This window comes from Centropristis striata, chromosome 19, assembly GCF_030273125.1.
Source record: "Centropristis striata isolate RG_2023a ecotype Rhode Island chromosome 19, C.striata_1.0, whole genome shotgun sequence".
NCBI lineage: Eukaryota > Metazoa > Chordata > Actinopteri > Perciformes > Serranidae > Centropristis > Centropristis striata.
This window is the reverse complement of record NC_081535.1, coordinates 9,024,382-9,042,057: the sequence shown is the minus strand read 5'-3', so window position 1 is coordinate 9,042,057 and position 17,676 is coordinate 9,024,382. Positions and strand designations below refer to the sequence as shown.

At 37.9% G+C, this 17,676-nt stretch overlaps 1 protein-coding gene across 1 annotated transcript in view; it reads left to right on the top strand.

Annotated features, from left to right (window-relative positions):
- si:dkey-247m21.3 (5-hydroxytryptamine receptor 4) overlaps nucleotides 1–8,354 on the top strand; it is a 65,245-nt gene extending 56,891 nt beyond the window's left edge. The window contains exon 7 of the mRNA XM_059358446.1: nucleotides 8,090–8,354. Within this exon, the coding sequence (XP_059214429.1) occupies nucleotides 8,090–8,183 (94 nt within the window). The 3' untranslated portion in view covers nucleotides 8,184–8,354. The remainder of the gene's footprint in view (nucleotides 1–8,089) is intronic.
- Nucleotides 8,355–17,676: the final 9,322 nt, after the last annotated feature.

The following is a 17,676-nucleotide window of genomic DNA, read 5'->3' as shown; positions in this document are numbered from 1 at the left end:
CTGGTAAATTTACCTTAAGGCCGCTCACTGATGTAAATGCTAATTTAAAAAATCTTAAAATCACTTCTGAAACTGATAGGTAAGGTAACCATGCAGTGAAAATAGGTGTTATATGTGCTGTGGACTGCCAACAGTTTTATTAGATAGACCAGTCAACAGAGCATGGCAACAGCCAAGCCTAGATTTTAACAGCAATGTTAGCATTGTTTAGGAAATAATAAATAATAAAATTGTACATTTCTGATGTGGGCTTCAAACTCAGATCAGAATCCATGACAACCCCTCAGTTTTTGACCTGGTCCTTGCTATAAAGAGTGAATGATTGAAGGTGTACAGACAGTTTGTACATTAGCAGTGCTAAAGCTGCTGTGGGAGAGTGAACAGTTAGTAGTAATGCTATTATCACTGAGATCAAACAGTAAAGCTGGATTGCATGCTGCATTTCCTGTGAATTTTATGTGTAAGTGAAGGCAATTTGAATCAGTGCAGTAGTGTCAAACTTTACCACTCAGCCACAATGAAATCTCTATATAAAGAGGTTATCACTGAATCCAAATAGATGACATGGCTATTGCTGGAAAATGAAGACTATAAATAGAGTCAAATGGGGTTTCATGTCATGATATCTTACACAAACAGCTTGAAAAGCTCTGCTGTCCTCGCCTCTGCTGCTTATAGTGTCAGAATAGAAACAGAAACATACTTGAAGAGGCCCATGAGAGAACTTAGCAGTTGTTTCCCTTCTCTCCTTCTGACCAGGCAGGAGGCTATGCTGTTTCCCACAATTTGATTTTTTATCATAACTGACAGCTGACACAGCCTCACAAAACATTTCACTGCCCTCAAAGTAAAGAAAATGATGGAAAATGACCACCACGCACATGCATTGCAAAAGAAATCCATCTCTCCTTTTTTTTTTTTTTTTTTTTTTTTTTTACCCAAATTGGACAGGAAAAAGCAGAAAGCAAGACAGATTAGAGGAGACACATGAGGGAAAGCTCTGCTGGGAGCTAACCACGAAACTATCTCTGCACAAAGCGTCAGCCCAGCGGTTTCCTCATGAATCTGATGTTAGAAAATTTGATTTAACATGTGGGAAAATTCCAACACCCCCTTTTTTCCAAAGTCTGGGAATGATCCTTACGGGGGGAAAATATCCATCTCAATTTTTTTATACTACAGATGAAACATGCCAAATTAAAGCTGCGCTGCATGTGCTGCACTGAACGTCAGAGGGAAGATATGTGCAGCGGGCAGGACTCATATATTTAATGTGTGTGTGTTTAAGTGTCATATATCATCTCGTATATGTAGACAAAACATCTGCTTCAGGTCTTACGGATAAGATTTAAGGATAACATGATCGTGTTTGGCTTATGAACAATACCATATATGTAAGTCCAGCAAAGTGACCTGTGCCTCAACTTAATGTGAATTAATTTGTGGTGATAAGAAGTATAAACAACATCTTTGCTCTATAAACGCTATGTATGTTTTAGTCAAACTGTACCTATGAATTTAGATGTGAGTCAATCTTAAGCTGCGGGATGAAACTAAATCAAAAACGCCCCGCGGATGTTGAGGAAAGCATTCATTTATTAATGCATGAATGTGTTTATGACTGAGTTAATGTCTTCATCTTCATCCCTATAAAGACGTTGCATGTAGTTTTCACATCATACTTGATCTCCGGGATAAAATGGGTTTTGTTTTGACTTATAAAATAGAAAAAAAACAATTATATTTGCAGAAGGGTCTATTTGAGGATTTCTGCATGACAATTTGATTAAAATAAACTCAATAAAAGTCTAATCTTCCTTAAGGCAGTGGGGACAGCTGCTGCTGGCAGACGCTCGTTGTTGACTTGAATTCACTTTCCACAGTGGAGTCAGGATGATGTCTTTATAACTGCAGAGCCTGGCTGATGTTGGTCACATTTAGACTTTTTCTTCACTATCCAGATGATTGTCAAAATGTAAAAACATGGAGGTGTACTTATGATACGTTAGTTCAATATAGAGACATTCCATCACAGTAACTTTTCATCAGTTTTCACCAGATAAGTTGTGCAGTGTGGAATGAAGCTTAACTGATGTTGCACGTGTTGTTTTTACCTCATGATCTGATATTGAAGTATGTGGCAATGTATGGGACTTAACAGAAATCAGGAAACTGACAGGTTCAAGTTAGGGGCCGTCTCAAAAGTGCATGCTCGTGGGTCAAGGGAGCTTATATTATGTTGTTGGGAGCTAAACCTGAATGTATGTTCAATGAGTAAAAAAATGTTTGGCATAATTTGTAATGTAACTAAGTCTGGCTGGCGGGGTACACAATGGACAGACACACACATAGAGACAGACAATAACGCTCTCATTCACTCCTACGGACAGTGCATGCAAGTGCATGTTTTTGGACTGTGGGAGGAAGCCGGAGTACCCGGAGAGAACCCATGCTGACACGGGGAGAACATGCAAACTCCACATAGAAGAGCTGCAAGCCTTAACTTTAGTTGTTTTGTTAGAATCCTTCCTGTACTTAGGAATTCCTTTTTTGGCCAAGACAGACAAATTGTCACATTTGTTTTGGATTTCTTGGAACGAAAGTTAGTTATACTCCTTGATTTAATCTTCATTGCAATTTCCTCCCACATTCCCACATATTTGCTGTTATTTTGGGATCAAATTTCCTTTTTACGATGTTCTTTCTATTACTAAATTCTTTTAAAAGAATGCAGAAAAAAGGCTGACTGTGACTGCGTCGCCTCACATCACTTGTTTCTGGGCAAAAAGCTGCAGTTGAATACACTCAAAGATTACAGCCAAGAGCCTATTAGCATGTAAATTCTGCACCTGCATGAGAAGGAATAATTCTCTCTACCAGCAGGAGGCGGTAGTCTGTCTTCATCATTCAAAAAGAGAAGCCTGAAGACCTGTGATTGCAGATATACAAACCGATGTTACGATACATGAAATATAAAAGCAGTGTTTGCCGGATATTGGCGTTTCTTGCTTTCCTTACTACCGTTTCATTTCTTGTGCATTGATTTAGTTAACCTGCAGCCAATCAGAGTGATTTCTCTCACCGACACTGACGAGGGTCTGACTAGAGCCACAGATGCTCACAGACAGCCCAGCAGAGCCTTAGCTGCACTCATTCTGCATTCATTTTAGGATGCCTGTGTAACATCTGGCCACAAATGAAAAACAGCCTTTAGGTTAACACTGGCCCATTTACAATTATGTTTATTAATGTGCTCTGTCCTTGTTGAATAGCTCAATAAATAAATAATGAATGGCTTTGTGTTTATATAAATAATAATTTGTGTTTCTGAAAACCAGAACATTGACATTTCAGGTTTATGTAACTTGATGTGGGCTACATCTTGATGTCCTGGTTAGCAGTTTCGGCTCACAGAAAGAGATTCAAATCTGGCTGGGGTGACTCTAAATTGCCCGTAGGAGTGAATGAGGGCGTGAAAGGTTGTCTGTCTGTATGCGTCTGCCCTGTGATAGTCTCACCTCCAGCCCCTTGCAACCCAAGTTCGGATAAGCGATTAAGATAATAAATTCATTATTTAAACTGTCCTCTAGATATAATTAAATTAGCTTTGTCTCTCTTTTTTCCATGTGTCCAACCATCCAGGCTGGTTTGTGGGAAATGAAGATGTAAATCATCAAGTGTTTGGTTTTAATAATGTGAACAAACAAAGGAAAATAACTTTTGTCCGAGACTTAGTATTGCTCAGGGATATTTTGTTTTTTAACACAGGAATGAAACATTATTATTGAAGACATCTGTAAAATGTTTATATTCAGCGAATTCCATTTGTTTTCCCTTAAAGATTCACTCCTGGCAACTCAGAGCACTCAGCAAAGGTCATGGAAGGATTGTGGTCTTGGTTCAGTATTAAAGTCAACTTAAATTAACTCCAACTTGAATCGTGAATCATGTTGACTTTTTCACTACAGACTTTTTTCTGACTGTAGCTGAGAGTTTTAGTATCCTAATCCAAACCACACCTGGGATACAGGATGCTGACCCGGTCTGTGATGACACAGTTTGGGCTTTTTATAACCATGCAATGCAATACTTCCCGCACTGAAACTTGCTGCAGTGACCTTTCCTCCACAACATGTTTGCCAATGCAGTTTAGTTGTGAATAAATGGAATGTGTAGGGACCGAGGTTACAGTTTGTGGGGAGGTTTGTGACCTCAAACTCTCATTTCATGTTTGTTTGTAATCCGGATGCTTGTTTCCCTGCATTTCCTCCTCGGTATTATCTAATACTGATCTGTCCCCTGGTGGCTGCTGGGAGTCTCATCCTTGACTCCATGTGTGTGTGTCTCCCTCTCTCTGTCTGTCTGTCTGTCAGAGTGTGTTTAGACTGTAAACAAACTGGTTGTACAGAAAACACAGAAAAGAGGAACAGAAGTTAGAGAACATTTCTGTTTATGTTCCCCCCCTCGCCTCCTCACCCTCGACATGCCTCCACATGAGACTGTGTCTAAATGTAGTGGAGTAAAAGTATAAAGTTACATACGTACCTCAAAATTACTCAAAAATATTCACTACAGTACTTTTTAATTGAACCTCACAACAGCATATTTAGTAGTAGTAGTAGTAATATATTTAGATTATATAATATTTTGAGAAAAAAGTTGCAAATTTACTAGGTTAAAGTGGCAAATCTGCGTGAAAAAAGTTGCAGATTTACGAGAAAAAAGTAATCTTTTTTCTCGCAGATTCACCACTTTAAATCTCATGAATCTGCACATTTTTTTCTCGTAGATTTGCCACTTTAATCTCGTAAACTTTTTGCTCAAAATATTACGCCCCTCCACCCGGTCCGTATGTTTTTTTTTAACACATTCTACAGTCCACAGTGCCCTATTAAGGGTTAAAGATAATGAATTAATGAATGAATGAATGAATGAATGAATGAATGAATAAAACAATCTGAGTTGGTCCATTCTGCATAATGAGATATGCATATCATATGATAAGAAACTTATTTTTCCGTTTATTTCAACGCCACATGAATGCAGCTCAATTTCAGTGTTAAGATATAGGTAAGACAAGGCACGTTTATTTGTACAGAAGCTTTCAACAACAAAGCAATTCAAAGTGCTTTACACAAAACATTAAAAGCATTAGAGAGAAACATATATAAAATGACATTCAAATGTAACATTTTAAGACTGAAAACGAGCAGATAAATTATTTTATTAAAAACATAAAAGTACATTCAAATATAACATTTTAGAATTAAAATATTTTTTAAAAATGAAATATGAAAGTAATAGAAATTACAGTGCGGTGGCAAACAGAAAGGTGAAGAGTTAAGATTAATTACTTTATTAGTCCCGAAAAGGGGAAATTCAACCCCTGCATTTAACCTTTAATCCTTTTTTACACACAAGTGAACACACCATGCAAGGAGCAGTGGGCAGCACATACTGCACTAGGGGAGCTGTGTAATAGGGTTAGGTGCCTTGCTCAGGGTCATTTCAGTCCTTGGGCTGTCCGTCCTGGGACTGGATCAGGCGAGCCTCCGCTTACATGCCTGATTCCTGACCTCTAGGCCACAGACTGCCCGTTAATAAAAGAACTGATTCTGCCCTCTGATTCAGATCTGCTCCAAAATTGAATCTGCACTTCCTTGGCTCATGCTTTACCCTTCCACCAAGTTTCATGAAAATTGGGCAAGTTGTTGTTCCCTAATTCTGCTGGCAGACAGACAAACAGACAGACAGACAGCATTGAAAACATAACCTTTCTGGTGGGGGGTAAAAATCACAGGACAAAAAAACAATAAAGCCTGAAGGCTTATTTCCATTGTGGTCCCCTGGTATAACACTACAAAATAAAGCAACACATTACCAAGACAGCAAGGACAGACAATACAATCAACACACAGAGTAAAGCATGTTCCTCCAAATGTCAATGTATCATGTGCTAGGGAAGAAAACAGCCTTGTTTTTAGCTTTGTGAAAATGTGCTGTTGTTTTTTTCGGGTAGTGCATCAGGGTTGAAGATGTTTATTTGGCTTAAGAACCAGGAGAAAAGAAAAGAAATAAGAAATAAGAAATAAGAATAAGAATAAGAATAAGAAATTATTATTAATGAATTATTCGAACAAACCTGAATCACAATCATCTGAACTTAATTTTGCAATTTGTCACCATCCATTGAAAACCATGCATCTCCAAATTTGAATATTTAGAATTTTATATTAAAACACAAATATTCCTTTATGGGTTGAGAAAATTACCCTGGTTCTTAATACCATATATATATATATATATATATATATATTTCAATTTTTAGTTTAAACGTGAATATATCCACTCTGTCTATGATAATCATCACAAAAAGAGAGAGATATGGAGCTGTTTTTCTCCTGCAGAGGGCAGAAAGACACAGAATGATTTATGGCCAAATAGATTTGTGCAAATTTTCTGTTTCTGTTTATTCATAAATTATAGAATCACTGTATTGTGTTTTCAGTCAGCTTGTTGCTCTCTGAGTGGATCTATAGCAACATGTGTCTCTTTAGGCCATCTGCAGTGTCTCTCTGTGGCTGTGACAAAAAAATCATACAACATGAACAGTTATTTCTGTTTTCCCTATAAACAGTATTAAAACGTCTACAGCCCGGCACCTTAACATCTACATTTTGCCAACTTCAAGTCTAGTTTAGAGTTTCTCTAGACAAAGGGTCTCAAACTCAAATTACCTGGGGGCCGCTGGAGGCAGTATCAAAATGATCAAAAAAAAGACACAAAATGACAGAAAAAAACTAAATTACTTAAAAAAGACACAAAATGACCAAAAAAAGACACAAAATTACAAAAAAAAAAAGACACAAAACAACAGAAAAAAACTAAATTACTCAAAAAAGACACAAAATTGCCAAAAGAAAGACACAAAATGACTGAAAAAAACACTAAATGACTTAAAAAAGACACAAAATGAACAAAAAAAGTCACAAAATTATTTTAAAAAGACACAAAATTACCGTTATTATTATTATTACTATTATTATTTTTGTAAACGTCATCATAGAAACAAGTGAAACAAAGCTCCATCGTCACGAGGGCCTCAATTGGCCCACGGGCCGCGAGTTTGAGACCCATGCTCTAGATATACTACCTTTCGAAATCTCCTGAGATATTTCTTTGGTTTCCAGCCTCTCATTTGCACTTGGCTCCTCGCTGCATTCTGACAAAATCATATTAATAAATGCTCATTACTACTTATTAGTAATGTTGGTAGGCTAATTGGTAAGACTTAATAGGCTGTTACATCTTCATTGTAAGGCTCAAAATAAGGTTTGCGGCTCCGTTCCAACATTATTATTTTTCTTTGTCCAACAATGGCTCTTTTGTCAGTAAAGGTTGCCAACCCCTGATCTATAGGAACTATAGAGCATTTACAAAGTGGTACCTTTAGTAAAAGGCCAGTATATCTAACTTGTTTCTATGGAACAGATCTAGAACCTGATAACGATAAAACTGTCAGGGCTGTAAAACCACCAGAACATTAGAGACAAACATCCATTTATATTACAAACAAATACATTTAGCTGCTGTTTTCTTGAGCTCAGTGAACAGACCAATGAAAACATACAGCACAATAAATCACTAAATATTTTCCTGTTTGCAGTGTTTAGTATTTTTATTTAAAAAATTCTACTTTAAATAAACTGGCACTGCAAAAACAAATGTTGAAATATCTCTTTTTCTGCCTTTTTAAACTCTCACTATCGGCTTCACAGACAGTTTTTTCCCCGTGTCTCCCTCCTCTGCTACCTACTTTGAGAAAAATGTCGACAGCAGTTCCCAGTCGCTCTTTAATGATTTCCCATGCCTCCTTCTCTTCTCTTCCCACTGAAACTCCTCTCTGCTTATGTCTACCAGCAGAGCTCTGATACAAGTCTGTCCTGACCTTTGCTCTTTCTCCTAACCTTTTGTTACAACACCAGTCAGATCTGTATATTTGATTATTTGAGGCTAACCATTATTTATTATCATCACTAATTATAAAGCTTTGTTAAGTTTACTGAGCAAGTCTCTGTCTCTTTTACAGATTGTCCTTCCTGCCGAACCGCAGCTACAGTGACAACGGGCGGACGATCCTGGCCAACGACCAGGAGTCCCAGGACTCCCTCGGACCGCTATGAGGACGTCGAGACAAGAGCTGTGACATCAGCTGATTTCGGGACCTTCGAGATGGCCTCCGTGGTAACTGACCTGCCTATGAGGAGCTTCTCCTACCTGGATATTCACTCTGTGATCCAGATGGCTTTTGACATACGCTGTTCAGGGTTAGAGGCACTATTGCTGGAACCAGACAAGTGCAGAAAGTCAGATCTGGCTTTTGGTGACACTGTTGTCCAACATCTGGATCACGGGACATGAGGATCAAGTCCAGGGCCACAGATCTCACAAAACTGCAAAAGCACACTATGAGCAAAACTCTGGCTAACATGGTGGGTGAAGCAAGATGCCTCTTCTGCTTTTTAACCTCTATGATGACATCATAGTTAAAAGAGATCTAACTGCCAGATGGTCACACAGATGACCACAGGTCTCATTAGATTACCGTTTATTGTACAGCAGTTTATATTCAGGGTTAGAGGCACTATTGCTGGGAATCAGACAAGTGCAGAAAGTCAGATCTGGCTTTTGGTGACACTGTTGTCCAACATCTGGATCACAGGACATGAGGATCAAGTCCAGGGCCACAGATCTCACAAAACTACAGCACACTATGAGCCAGACTCTGGCTAACATGGTGGGTGGAGCAAGAGGACTCTTTTGCCTTTTTTCTTACCTCTATGATGACATCATAGTTAAAAGAGATCTAACTGCCAGCTGGTCACACAGATGACCACAGGTCTCATTAGATTACGTTTTATTGTACAGCAGTTTATATTCTTGTCTTTTACCAGCACTGACGGCACTCTGAAACTGGCTGCTGAATGTAATATCAAAAGTGGATTTTTTTTATTTACATCCTGCATTTCATATTCCATTACGACTAAACAAAACACCAAAGACTGAGGATATGAAACCAGATATGGATGACTTCACAGTGATGAAATACGGCGTCATAAATAATGTTATATTGTTGAACATTGTGATGAAACTGTTGCCTAAACCTTTCATGGCACATAAAATATTGTTGCACTTACTTCTGTGGGTTGAAAGTTTAAAATATGTTGTATCTCTGTCCACAGCCAGCAGCGATGCCGGGTTGTGTTGGTAGTGCAGCTCTACGTTACTGCAGCACAGTGGAAAGCTTAATTGCCAGTGTTAAAATGATTCTTGCTGCAAGAAGCGACAGTGACAGATGTAGGATTTTACTCTTTTTTTGTTGTAAATGAATAAGACATGGTTTCAAAGCACTGAAAGTACATTATGCATACAGCATACTGCCATATATGTATCTCGGAAATATGTCTGGTCTGATTAAAAGCTTCAGAAATGAGCTCCATTTCTTTAAGTTCAGACTGCGCATCAGAAATAAAACACAGCAGAATTAAAGAAGGGCCCAATATGAACTGTGAACCTGCGGCTGGATGGAAGCGGCTGGAAACCACCACGACAAGACTGAAGAGATGATCTGTGCAAGATGGATGTTTGTGATCCTCATAATGAATATCTCAGTAATATTCAATCTTTATGGTTAAATAAGCAACAATCAGTTTTATTATTATGCTATTTGGGTAAAATATTTATTTTAAAAGGAGTAAAAACCTTTTTTTTCTCTGAAAAATCTAATGATTTTTTTTCCCATAGACTGTATAAAACATAGATGTAGTCGCCGTGACGTCACATTTCCACCTGACTCCCAGCTAATCCGAAAAAGGTGGAGCGCGGGTGGATCTGAGGTGAGCTGAATGAAGCCTGGTTGCTGAAACATGCCACCTGTGACGTCACCCTGCTGTCACTTAAAGCAGCATTCCCCTAATTATGCTTAACTGTAAGCCTTAAAAGGGTATTTCCTATAAAACTCTGAATCCAAAAAATTGTCATGAACGCCAAAATTAGTTATAGAAACAAAAACTGTTGTACCAGGCTCTAGACATGTTTATTTCTGCTGTCGATTTAGACATTTTAGCATAGGGGTCTATGGGGACTGACTTGCTTTTGGAGCCAGCCTCAAGTGGCCATTCAAGGAACTGCAGTTTTTGGCAGTTCTGCATTTTTTCAGGTTGCTGCTTGATTTTTTTTCCCTTCTTAAACATAATTAATATTTAAACAACAACAAACTAGTAATATTTTTTAGATTTTTTAAGTGGTTCCAAGAATGTAAAAATTTATTGTTGCTGGATTATTCCCTGTAAAGGTCAAGGTGGGAACTTTAGCAAATGTCTCTTAAACAGGAATATACTAAATTGTCGGGAATTGTTTTAATTCAAGGAAATAATCATGTCATGGTATTCATTCTCTTTTTTAGCTCTGATTTGGTCTCCAGAAACTTGTTTTAGCTTCCCCTTTGTTTTGTGTTGGGCATGTAAGATACTGGTTCACTTGCAGTCTCCTACAGTACATGTAAAAGTAATGACTAAAAAGTTACAAACACAGCTCAAATCTGAATAGAGCAGCAGAGTTGGCTTTTTCTCAGTGGTTTTGACAGAAGTGACCCTTTAACATTACTCCCTATAACATAGGTTTAACTCTCCTCGATGCTCGGTTTACATATCTGGACTCTCTCTGTCCGTCTGTCACCACATAATCAGCGGCTCAGCACACAGAGGTGTGATGCTAACTCAGCCGCCTACACTGTCATCACATTTTTTACTTCAATCTCTCTGCATCTCTGCCTCAGAAAACAACTCATCATCTTTTCTTTTTTAATGCACAACTACAAAGTCCAGCTTCAAAGACGACGAGCTGAATGAATGTCTTGTTACAATGTGACAACTTTTAATAGTCCGCTGTGCCCTGTACTTTATCTTTACTGTGTGCGATGGAGAAGATGAATAAACAGAGAATTTGACAAAGATCTGGTGTAAATTGATTCATATCAGCTCTATCGAGTGGGCCTTCTGAGCCATGCAAATCTCTCTTGATTCTGACACCAATGTTACTTTACAATTGCGAGTATTACAAATTAAACCCACATTTATTTATTTATTGGCCACATGGCGGCAGCACAGCACGCTGTAAGACGACTCTGATTGGCTTCCACATCTGTGCTCTACGTCTTTCTTCCTAACGTAGCATCCATCATTGCACATCATTTAAATACATGATACATGAACACTAACACCAACACACCTGTGCTGCTCATTTGATCACTGTGGATGCCGAATACATTCTTATTAACATTGAATGTAAGATGTTAATGTTAACGCTAACATTAGCACGCTACCGATCGCCCGCTAACGTTAGCAGGCTAGCTCATCTGTATCAATCACAATGCAGTTAAACAAATCAAATAAATGAACGATACACGTTTTAGTTGGTCTTGTTGGTCAGATAACCCAGATAATCCCTGACGTAAGCGGTTCGCCATTCAAGACCAGCATAGAGTTGGTGCCACTGTGGAACTAGTTTTCCTGAACGGGAGTCGGTTCTTTGGCGTTGGAAAACCATAGAACCATTCACATTGGCCACCAGCTGGGAACCGGCTCTGGTCAAAAAGCCCTATATGACCCTATTTGCTTGGCAGCATAGTTAGGGGTGCATTTTAGCCTCTGCAGGTTCTTTGAGAATCTTTGTATCTGTTCATCTTATTCATGCAGGTTTAGTCAACATGTTCACATACAAAAACACTTCCTGTTAAGGCGTTATAAAAGACTTTTTCAACAGTAAATAAATGAAAATGCCAGAAGTGACAGTTACATGGAAACGTGAATCACAAAATGTGAGCAACAGAAGTTCCATGATGTTTAAATCACATAATTTACTCGTGTTTTTTAATGGGAGACAAACCCCATTCTCCTGGGTGAAAGTCAGACTTTGTATGACCCATCCACCACCCCTCTCACCTGCCCCGAGAGTGATCGTGTGAATTCCGCCATTTCAGCTCTGCATCGCCGTCAATCACTACTACTACGCCCACTAGAGCAGTAGTTCTCAACCTTTTTGAGTCGCGACCCCCAATTTAACACGCATGTTGTCAGCGACCACCGCTCACTGAACAGAATCTCACACGGACAGTTCAGATCACCCAAAAAAGAAACAAAATGACCAAAAAAGACACAAATTGACCACAAAATGATCAAAAAAGACGCAAAATGACCAAAAAAGACACAAAATGACCAGAAAAGACACAAGATGGCCAAAAAGACTCAAAATGACCAAAAAAATACACAAAATGACCCAAAAAAGAAACAAAATTACCAAAAAGACACAAAATGACAAAAAAAACAACACAAAAAGACCAAAAAAAGGAAACAAAATGACCAAAAAAGACACAAAATGACCAAATAACACACAAAATGACAAAAAAAACACACAAAATTACCCAAAAAAAGACATTAAGTGACCATAAAGACGAACACATGAACACTTTAACACAGTGGAGACAGAGCTGACTTCCAAAATGATTTGGCGACCCCCAGAAATCATCTCTCGACCCCAATTGGGGTCCCGACCCCAAGGTTGAGAATAGCTGCACTAGAGGGCGGCGGAAGACATGGAGCTATATGGTCGTTTTTGAGGGAAGACCAGTCTCAGTTTAGTGTCTGCAAAAGTGGACTACCTGGAGGGCCCATTGTGAGAACACTGCCCAGCAGCAGTCATATATGGTAATACTCACATCTCATTTCAAACAAATATATTTTCCCCATGTTAGGCAGGTATGTTGCTATTTTAGTCTTCTGTTGATGATTAACACATCCTACCTGAAGCTCTTTCTTCAATAAGACAACAAGAGCATCAAGCACAGACTAATATTATTCTGCGTGGGCCTGGAACACATTTTTAACAAGCCTTTATTACTGTTGGCAATGGAAGGTGGCAATTACCCACAAAGCCCCTCGTCACGAAGCCTATTTGGTAACAGCAAACACGATTATCCCCAATCATTCCCTCTGCCGCTGAAAACAATCTCCGAGCTGATTTGCTGGGTTGATTGGTGCTGGCCATTAACCAATCAGGATAAATCCAGGGGAGGAATTCATTCTTCATTGAGCCCTCTCAAAACTCACCGACTCCAGCACAATCTCCCAGGGCTTACACACTGTCTAAGGCATGAAGATCTCAAGGCTTTGTCTCATAGCACAGCAGTGGAGGAGCTGGACTTGGGTTCTCTAAAAGCAGATTGGCTTGACGATTATTCTGAAGTTAAATTATTTTTAACCCAATGAGAAACAGATCCAGTATTTTATCCTTCTATGGGCTGCTACAAATTACCCCTGTTAGTTTTTGTTCCAGTGTGAATCCAGCCAGATCTGCTTTTGTAACAGATATGTCCATTGAGAAAACACTGCTATACGAGTGAAAATGTGATTTTTATTAATAAAGTCTTCCAGGGAATTTTATCTCCTAGGTACGAGGTGAGTCTTAACTTCAAAGCACTAACCCTGAGTCTGGCCAGGTACAGGATGTTCCCATAAAATAGCCCAAGGAAGTGAAGGTTTAGGGAAGTAAACCAGACATAGATTTATCATACCAACCACTTAGTCCTCATGCAGTATTTTCTCTTGTAAACCCTGTCCAAAAAACTAAAAAACACTTTGGATACAGCATAAATCTGCCCTTTGTGTCACTTGTCCTATTAAGTTATTTAGGGCAGTATCTTCTTTACCACATTGTGGTGCACCAAGCTGTAATGGCTCATTACTGCCGCCAGAGGGCCCGAACCACCCAGTGGTACTATAAAGTAGCTGAGAACTACAGTTATAGAGGGTGGCCACAAGGGGGGGACAATGGGCCCATTCCACACTTCAAAACAAACTTTGACATAAAGACGAGATTTATGCGTTACCTCAAAACTGTACAGTACTTTAGTGAATGTACTTAGTTACATTACACCACTGGAGATAACCCACTATGAGCCCTGAGACCCACACCTGCTTGCAAATTGTGTGTAACCGTTCTCCACAACAAAGCATGTATGAGGGTCAGTGACAAATAAGGGTTGGCAAGATGTCAAATGGTGGAACCACAAAAAATGCATATATATATATATATATATATATATATGCATTTTTTGTGGTATGTGTATATATGTATATATATATATATATATATATATATATATATATATATATATATATATATATAATTACTTAATTTTAAAAAACATCAAATTTTTTTTTTTTTTTTGTATTTCTACATTTACACATTTTGTCAATATTGAGCAGAACATATTCGAAATACAACCATTTTTTCAAAAGTTTTGACAAATTATGTAAAAATTTGTATTATACTATAGTGTTGCAATGTAAACGTCGATTGTATTTTTTCTCATTTTAGTTCACATTTATTTCCCTGTATATAATAAGATTTTTAGGGGGAAAAAAATTACTGGTTACACCAACTGACACGGTGTTAGATCACGTCATTGACCCATGAATAACTTCATTAGTGCCCTTTCATTGAGTTTGTATGTAATTATCAGACTGCAGAGATAAAGAAAGCAGCATGAGTTGCTGTCATGTTCAGCTCTGACCTCCTGCCTGTTGATCTCCTTATTGCCACTAGATGTAGCTACAATACCAGCAACTGACATTATTTTTTGCTGTTAAACTTCTCCTCAGGTGAGCTCAGGTCGACTATGACTTCATGTTGTGGAAACTGTCTCAGCAGAAGTTTTTTTTGTTTTTTTCTTCACATCACAGTAGGAAAACTTAATGAAGACTGAGTTGTTGCTTTTGTGTCCTGGTGTTGTGCTTGTTGGATCACTCTCATGACTCACTGTGACACTTAAATAGAGCAGAGCCAATGTTATGAGCGACACCTGTGCTTTTCCTACTCTGACAAGGCAAAATGTCTGCTGTTAAACCGGCTTATCACAACCATGGAAAATTTTGCAAGTAGAAAACCTAAACTGTGACTTATTGTTTCACTTTTATTGTAGCTTTGTTTAAGAATTTCAGCAGGTGTCATCGCTGGGTTTTTCCACACTCAATCAGTTTAATGTTGGGTAAAAATCCACTCAAAAATAAATATTAATAGATTTTTTAAAAATCTAATAATTTGCCTTGCAGTTTCCCTGCATAGTGCATTGCTCGTGCACCTCTTTATGCATATAAAAATTATACAGTTCAGTCCTCAGGTCTTCCTTACAACCTCCAGGTTTCAGGTCACTTAAATGTACCTAAAATGAATGAATGAATGAATGAATGGATGGATGGATGAAAGAAAGAAAGAAAGAAAGAAAGAAAGAAAGAAAGAAAGAAAGAAAGAAAGAAAGAAAGAAAGAAAGAAAGAAAGAAAGAAAGAAAGACAGTTTGAAGTTTTAACTCAGGTTACAGATGGTGTTCAATACTTTTTTCCCTTTATATTTGGACATTTTAGTTAAAATATAATACACTAATTATGTACATATACTACCTGTAAGAAATTAGAACTGGATATGAGCAGGCAGATACACAGGAATAGGAGAAAAAGAGGGAAAATGTAATAAAATAAAACCAAAGCAGTTTTTACAATTTAGATTGTCTGCTATGAGATACATAAGTTGCTATAGCAGGAAACACTGCTAGTGGGTGTCGGGCATGACTTTGAGCTTTTCAAAGTATTATAAAACTGGATTCCAGGTGGTAAAAAATAAAAACCCCTAAAGTGAGTATTTTATTTTCTTCAAATGTAAAAATTGCATCACGTGAGCCATCCAAGTAGAGGCTTTGGGTACAGATGGTGTTCAATACTGATAAGCTGTTAAAGAAAGATTTGTTAAAATAGATGATGCTTGCTCTTTAAGGCATGTGTTTGCTAAAAAAAACATCCTGAATTACACATTTAGAGGTTTTAATCACAGAAACAAACCTGATTTTAATTTTTTCCTCCTGTGAAACCAGATAATTATGTCGTACCCTTTGAGGCAAATTTGTGATTCTGGGTAATATAAATAAAATTGAATTGAATTGAATTGAACTGAACAACTTTATATTTGGTTACAAGTTGATATTCTCCTGCAGCAAACAGTCCCATTTTTTCATGCTGCTGGTTATTTTTTAACTAAAACATAATTATTAAGCCATTGTGGCAGCATCCTCCTGAACACTGTACAGGCCACTGGAACATTAATGCAAACTTCTGCAGATTCATCACAAAATTCAAACTTTAATGCACCAAATAGATCATGTTGCCTGTGAGTTTCAGTGTGTTCCGCTGAGTCAATGGGATGCCTTTTAAACACTAACTGTTCTCAAACACTGAACTGTCTTAGAGGTGATTAAAGTAAGTGACGACTTGACAGTCTGCATTTTGTGTGCGTGACATTTTCCTGTCTGTCAACTAATCTTCCTTAAACATTTACATTCCTTACAAACACGTCAAAGGGTTAATAATAAGTAGAATGAGTAAACTCTTGTGTTGTTTGTCTGTGTGTCCCAAAGAAAGCTTCTATGGGAATCTTTGGGAAATGTTGAGGGTGAAGAGGTTAAGTGGTGGCATGTCATGGGGGTTATCAGTTGGTAATTTTTGGTTTCAAAGGTCCTATTCGTGTTCAAGTTTTTACATACAGGGTTCGTACCCTTTTTCAGTGGTCAAATTCAAGGACTTTAAAGGTCCATTTTCAAGCTTTCCAGTACCTTTCAACGGTTGTAAATGGCATGTTTTAGATGAGTACTTCGAAACTAAAAGGGGTAATTTAACTTAACCATACCACCAGCAATGGTATTACACTTTTAACAACTAAAAGTAGTTTGCTAATCTCATAAAACATACTGGTATGGGAATCTAGGGGCTAGGGGCAAAAGTAAGCTCACAAAAATCGTCAAACGGCAGCTGGTGGAACTAAACACGACACAAACTAGGAGGAAAGCCCCACAAATACTTCAGGAGCCCTCACATCCACTATGAATTAGAAAAACGCCCTTCAGTAGGAAGATACAGGGTAGAGCAACAAGAAACATCTCAGAAACAAGAAGTAGTGGACAGTACAGTACTATTTTTTTCCATTGAAAATGCGGTTATCTATAGTCAGATTACAAGAGAAATTCAGTAAGAATTTCAAGCATTTACAAGCACTTAATCCAAAATCCAAGCACTTTTCAAACCTTGAAATTCAACATTAAAATTCAAGCATTTTCAAGGATTTCAAGCACCCGTACCAACCCTGTTACATATATAGAGGTAGTATTATTGTAGACTATGTTGTTAGAAACTCACAGGTTAATACATTATCGACAGGAAGGATCTGTTGTAGCCTCCGTGTTTATAGAGTGACAAAAAACAGACATGGGTGAGTGGAGCCCAGTGGTTTCTCATGAAGATATAAATCTTGAGTGAGGAATCAAAAATTTCATGTTTAAAAATACTAGTGCAGTGCCTGTAGGAAGTATGTATTCGTATAGTGGGAGATTAAGTAGATTTTTCAATTATGGCCAAATGAGGTTTTGTGTGAAAGTGGGATGTACAATGAGGTGTAATACTCTTGCGTAGTGTTAATATAAAAAGTGTATATTGGGTAATACATGGATGTACATTGAGATATAAAGAGACACAGAAATAGTTATTTTAAGAAAAAGAAACTTCATCATTTAACAT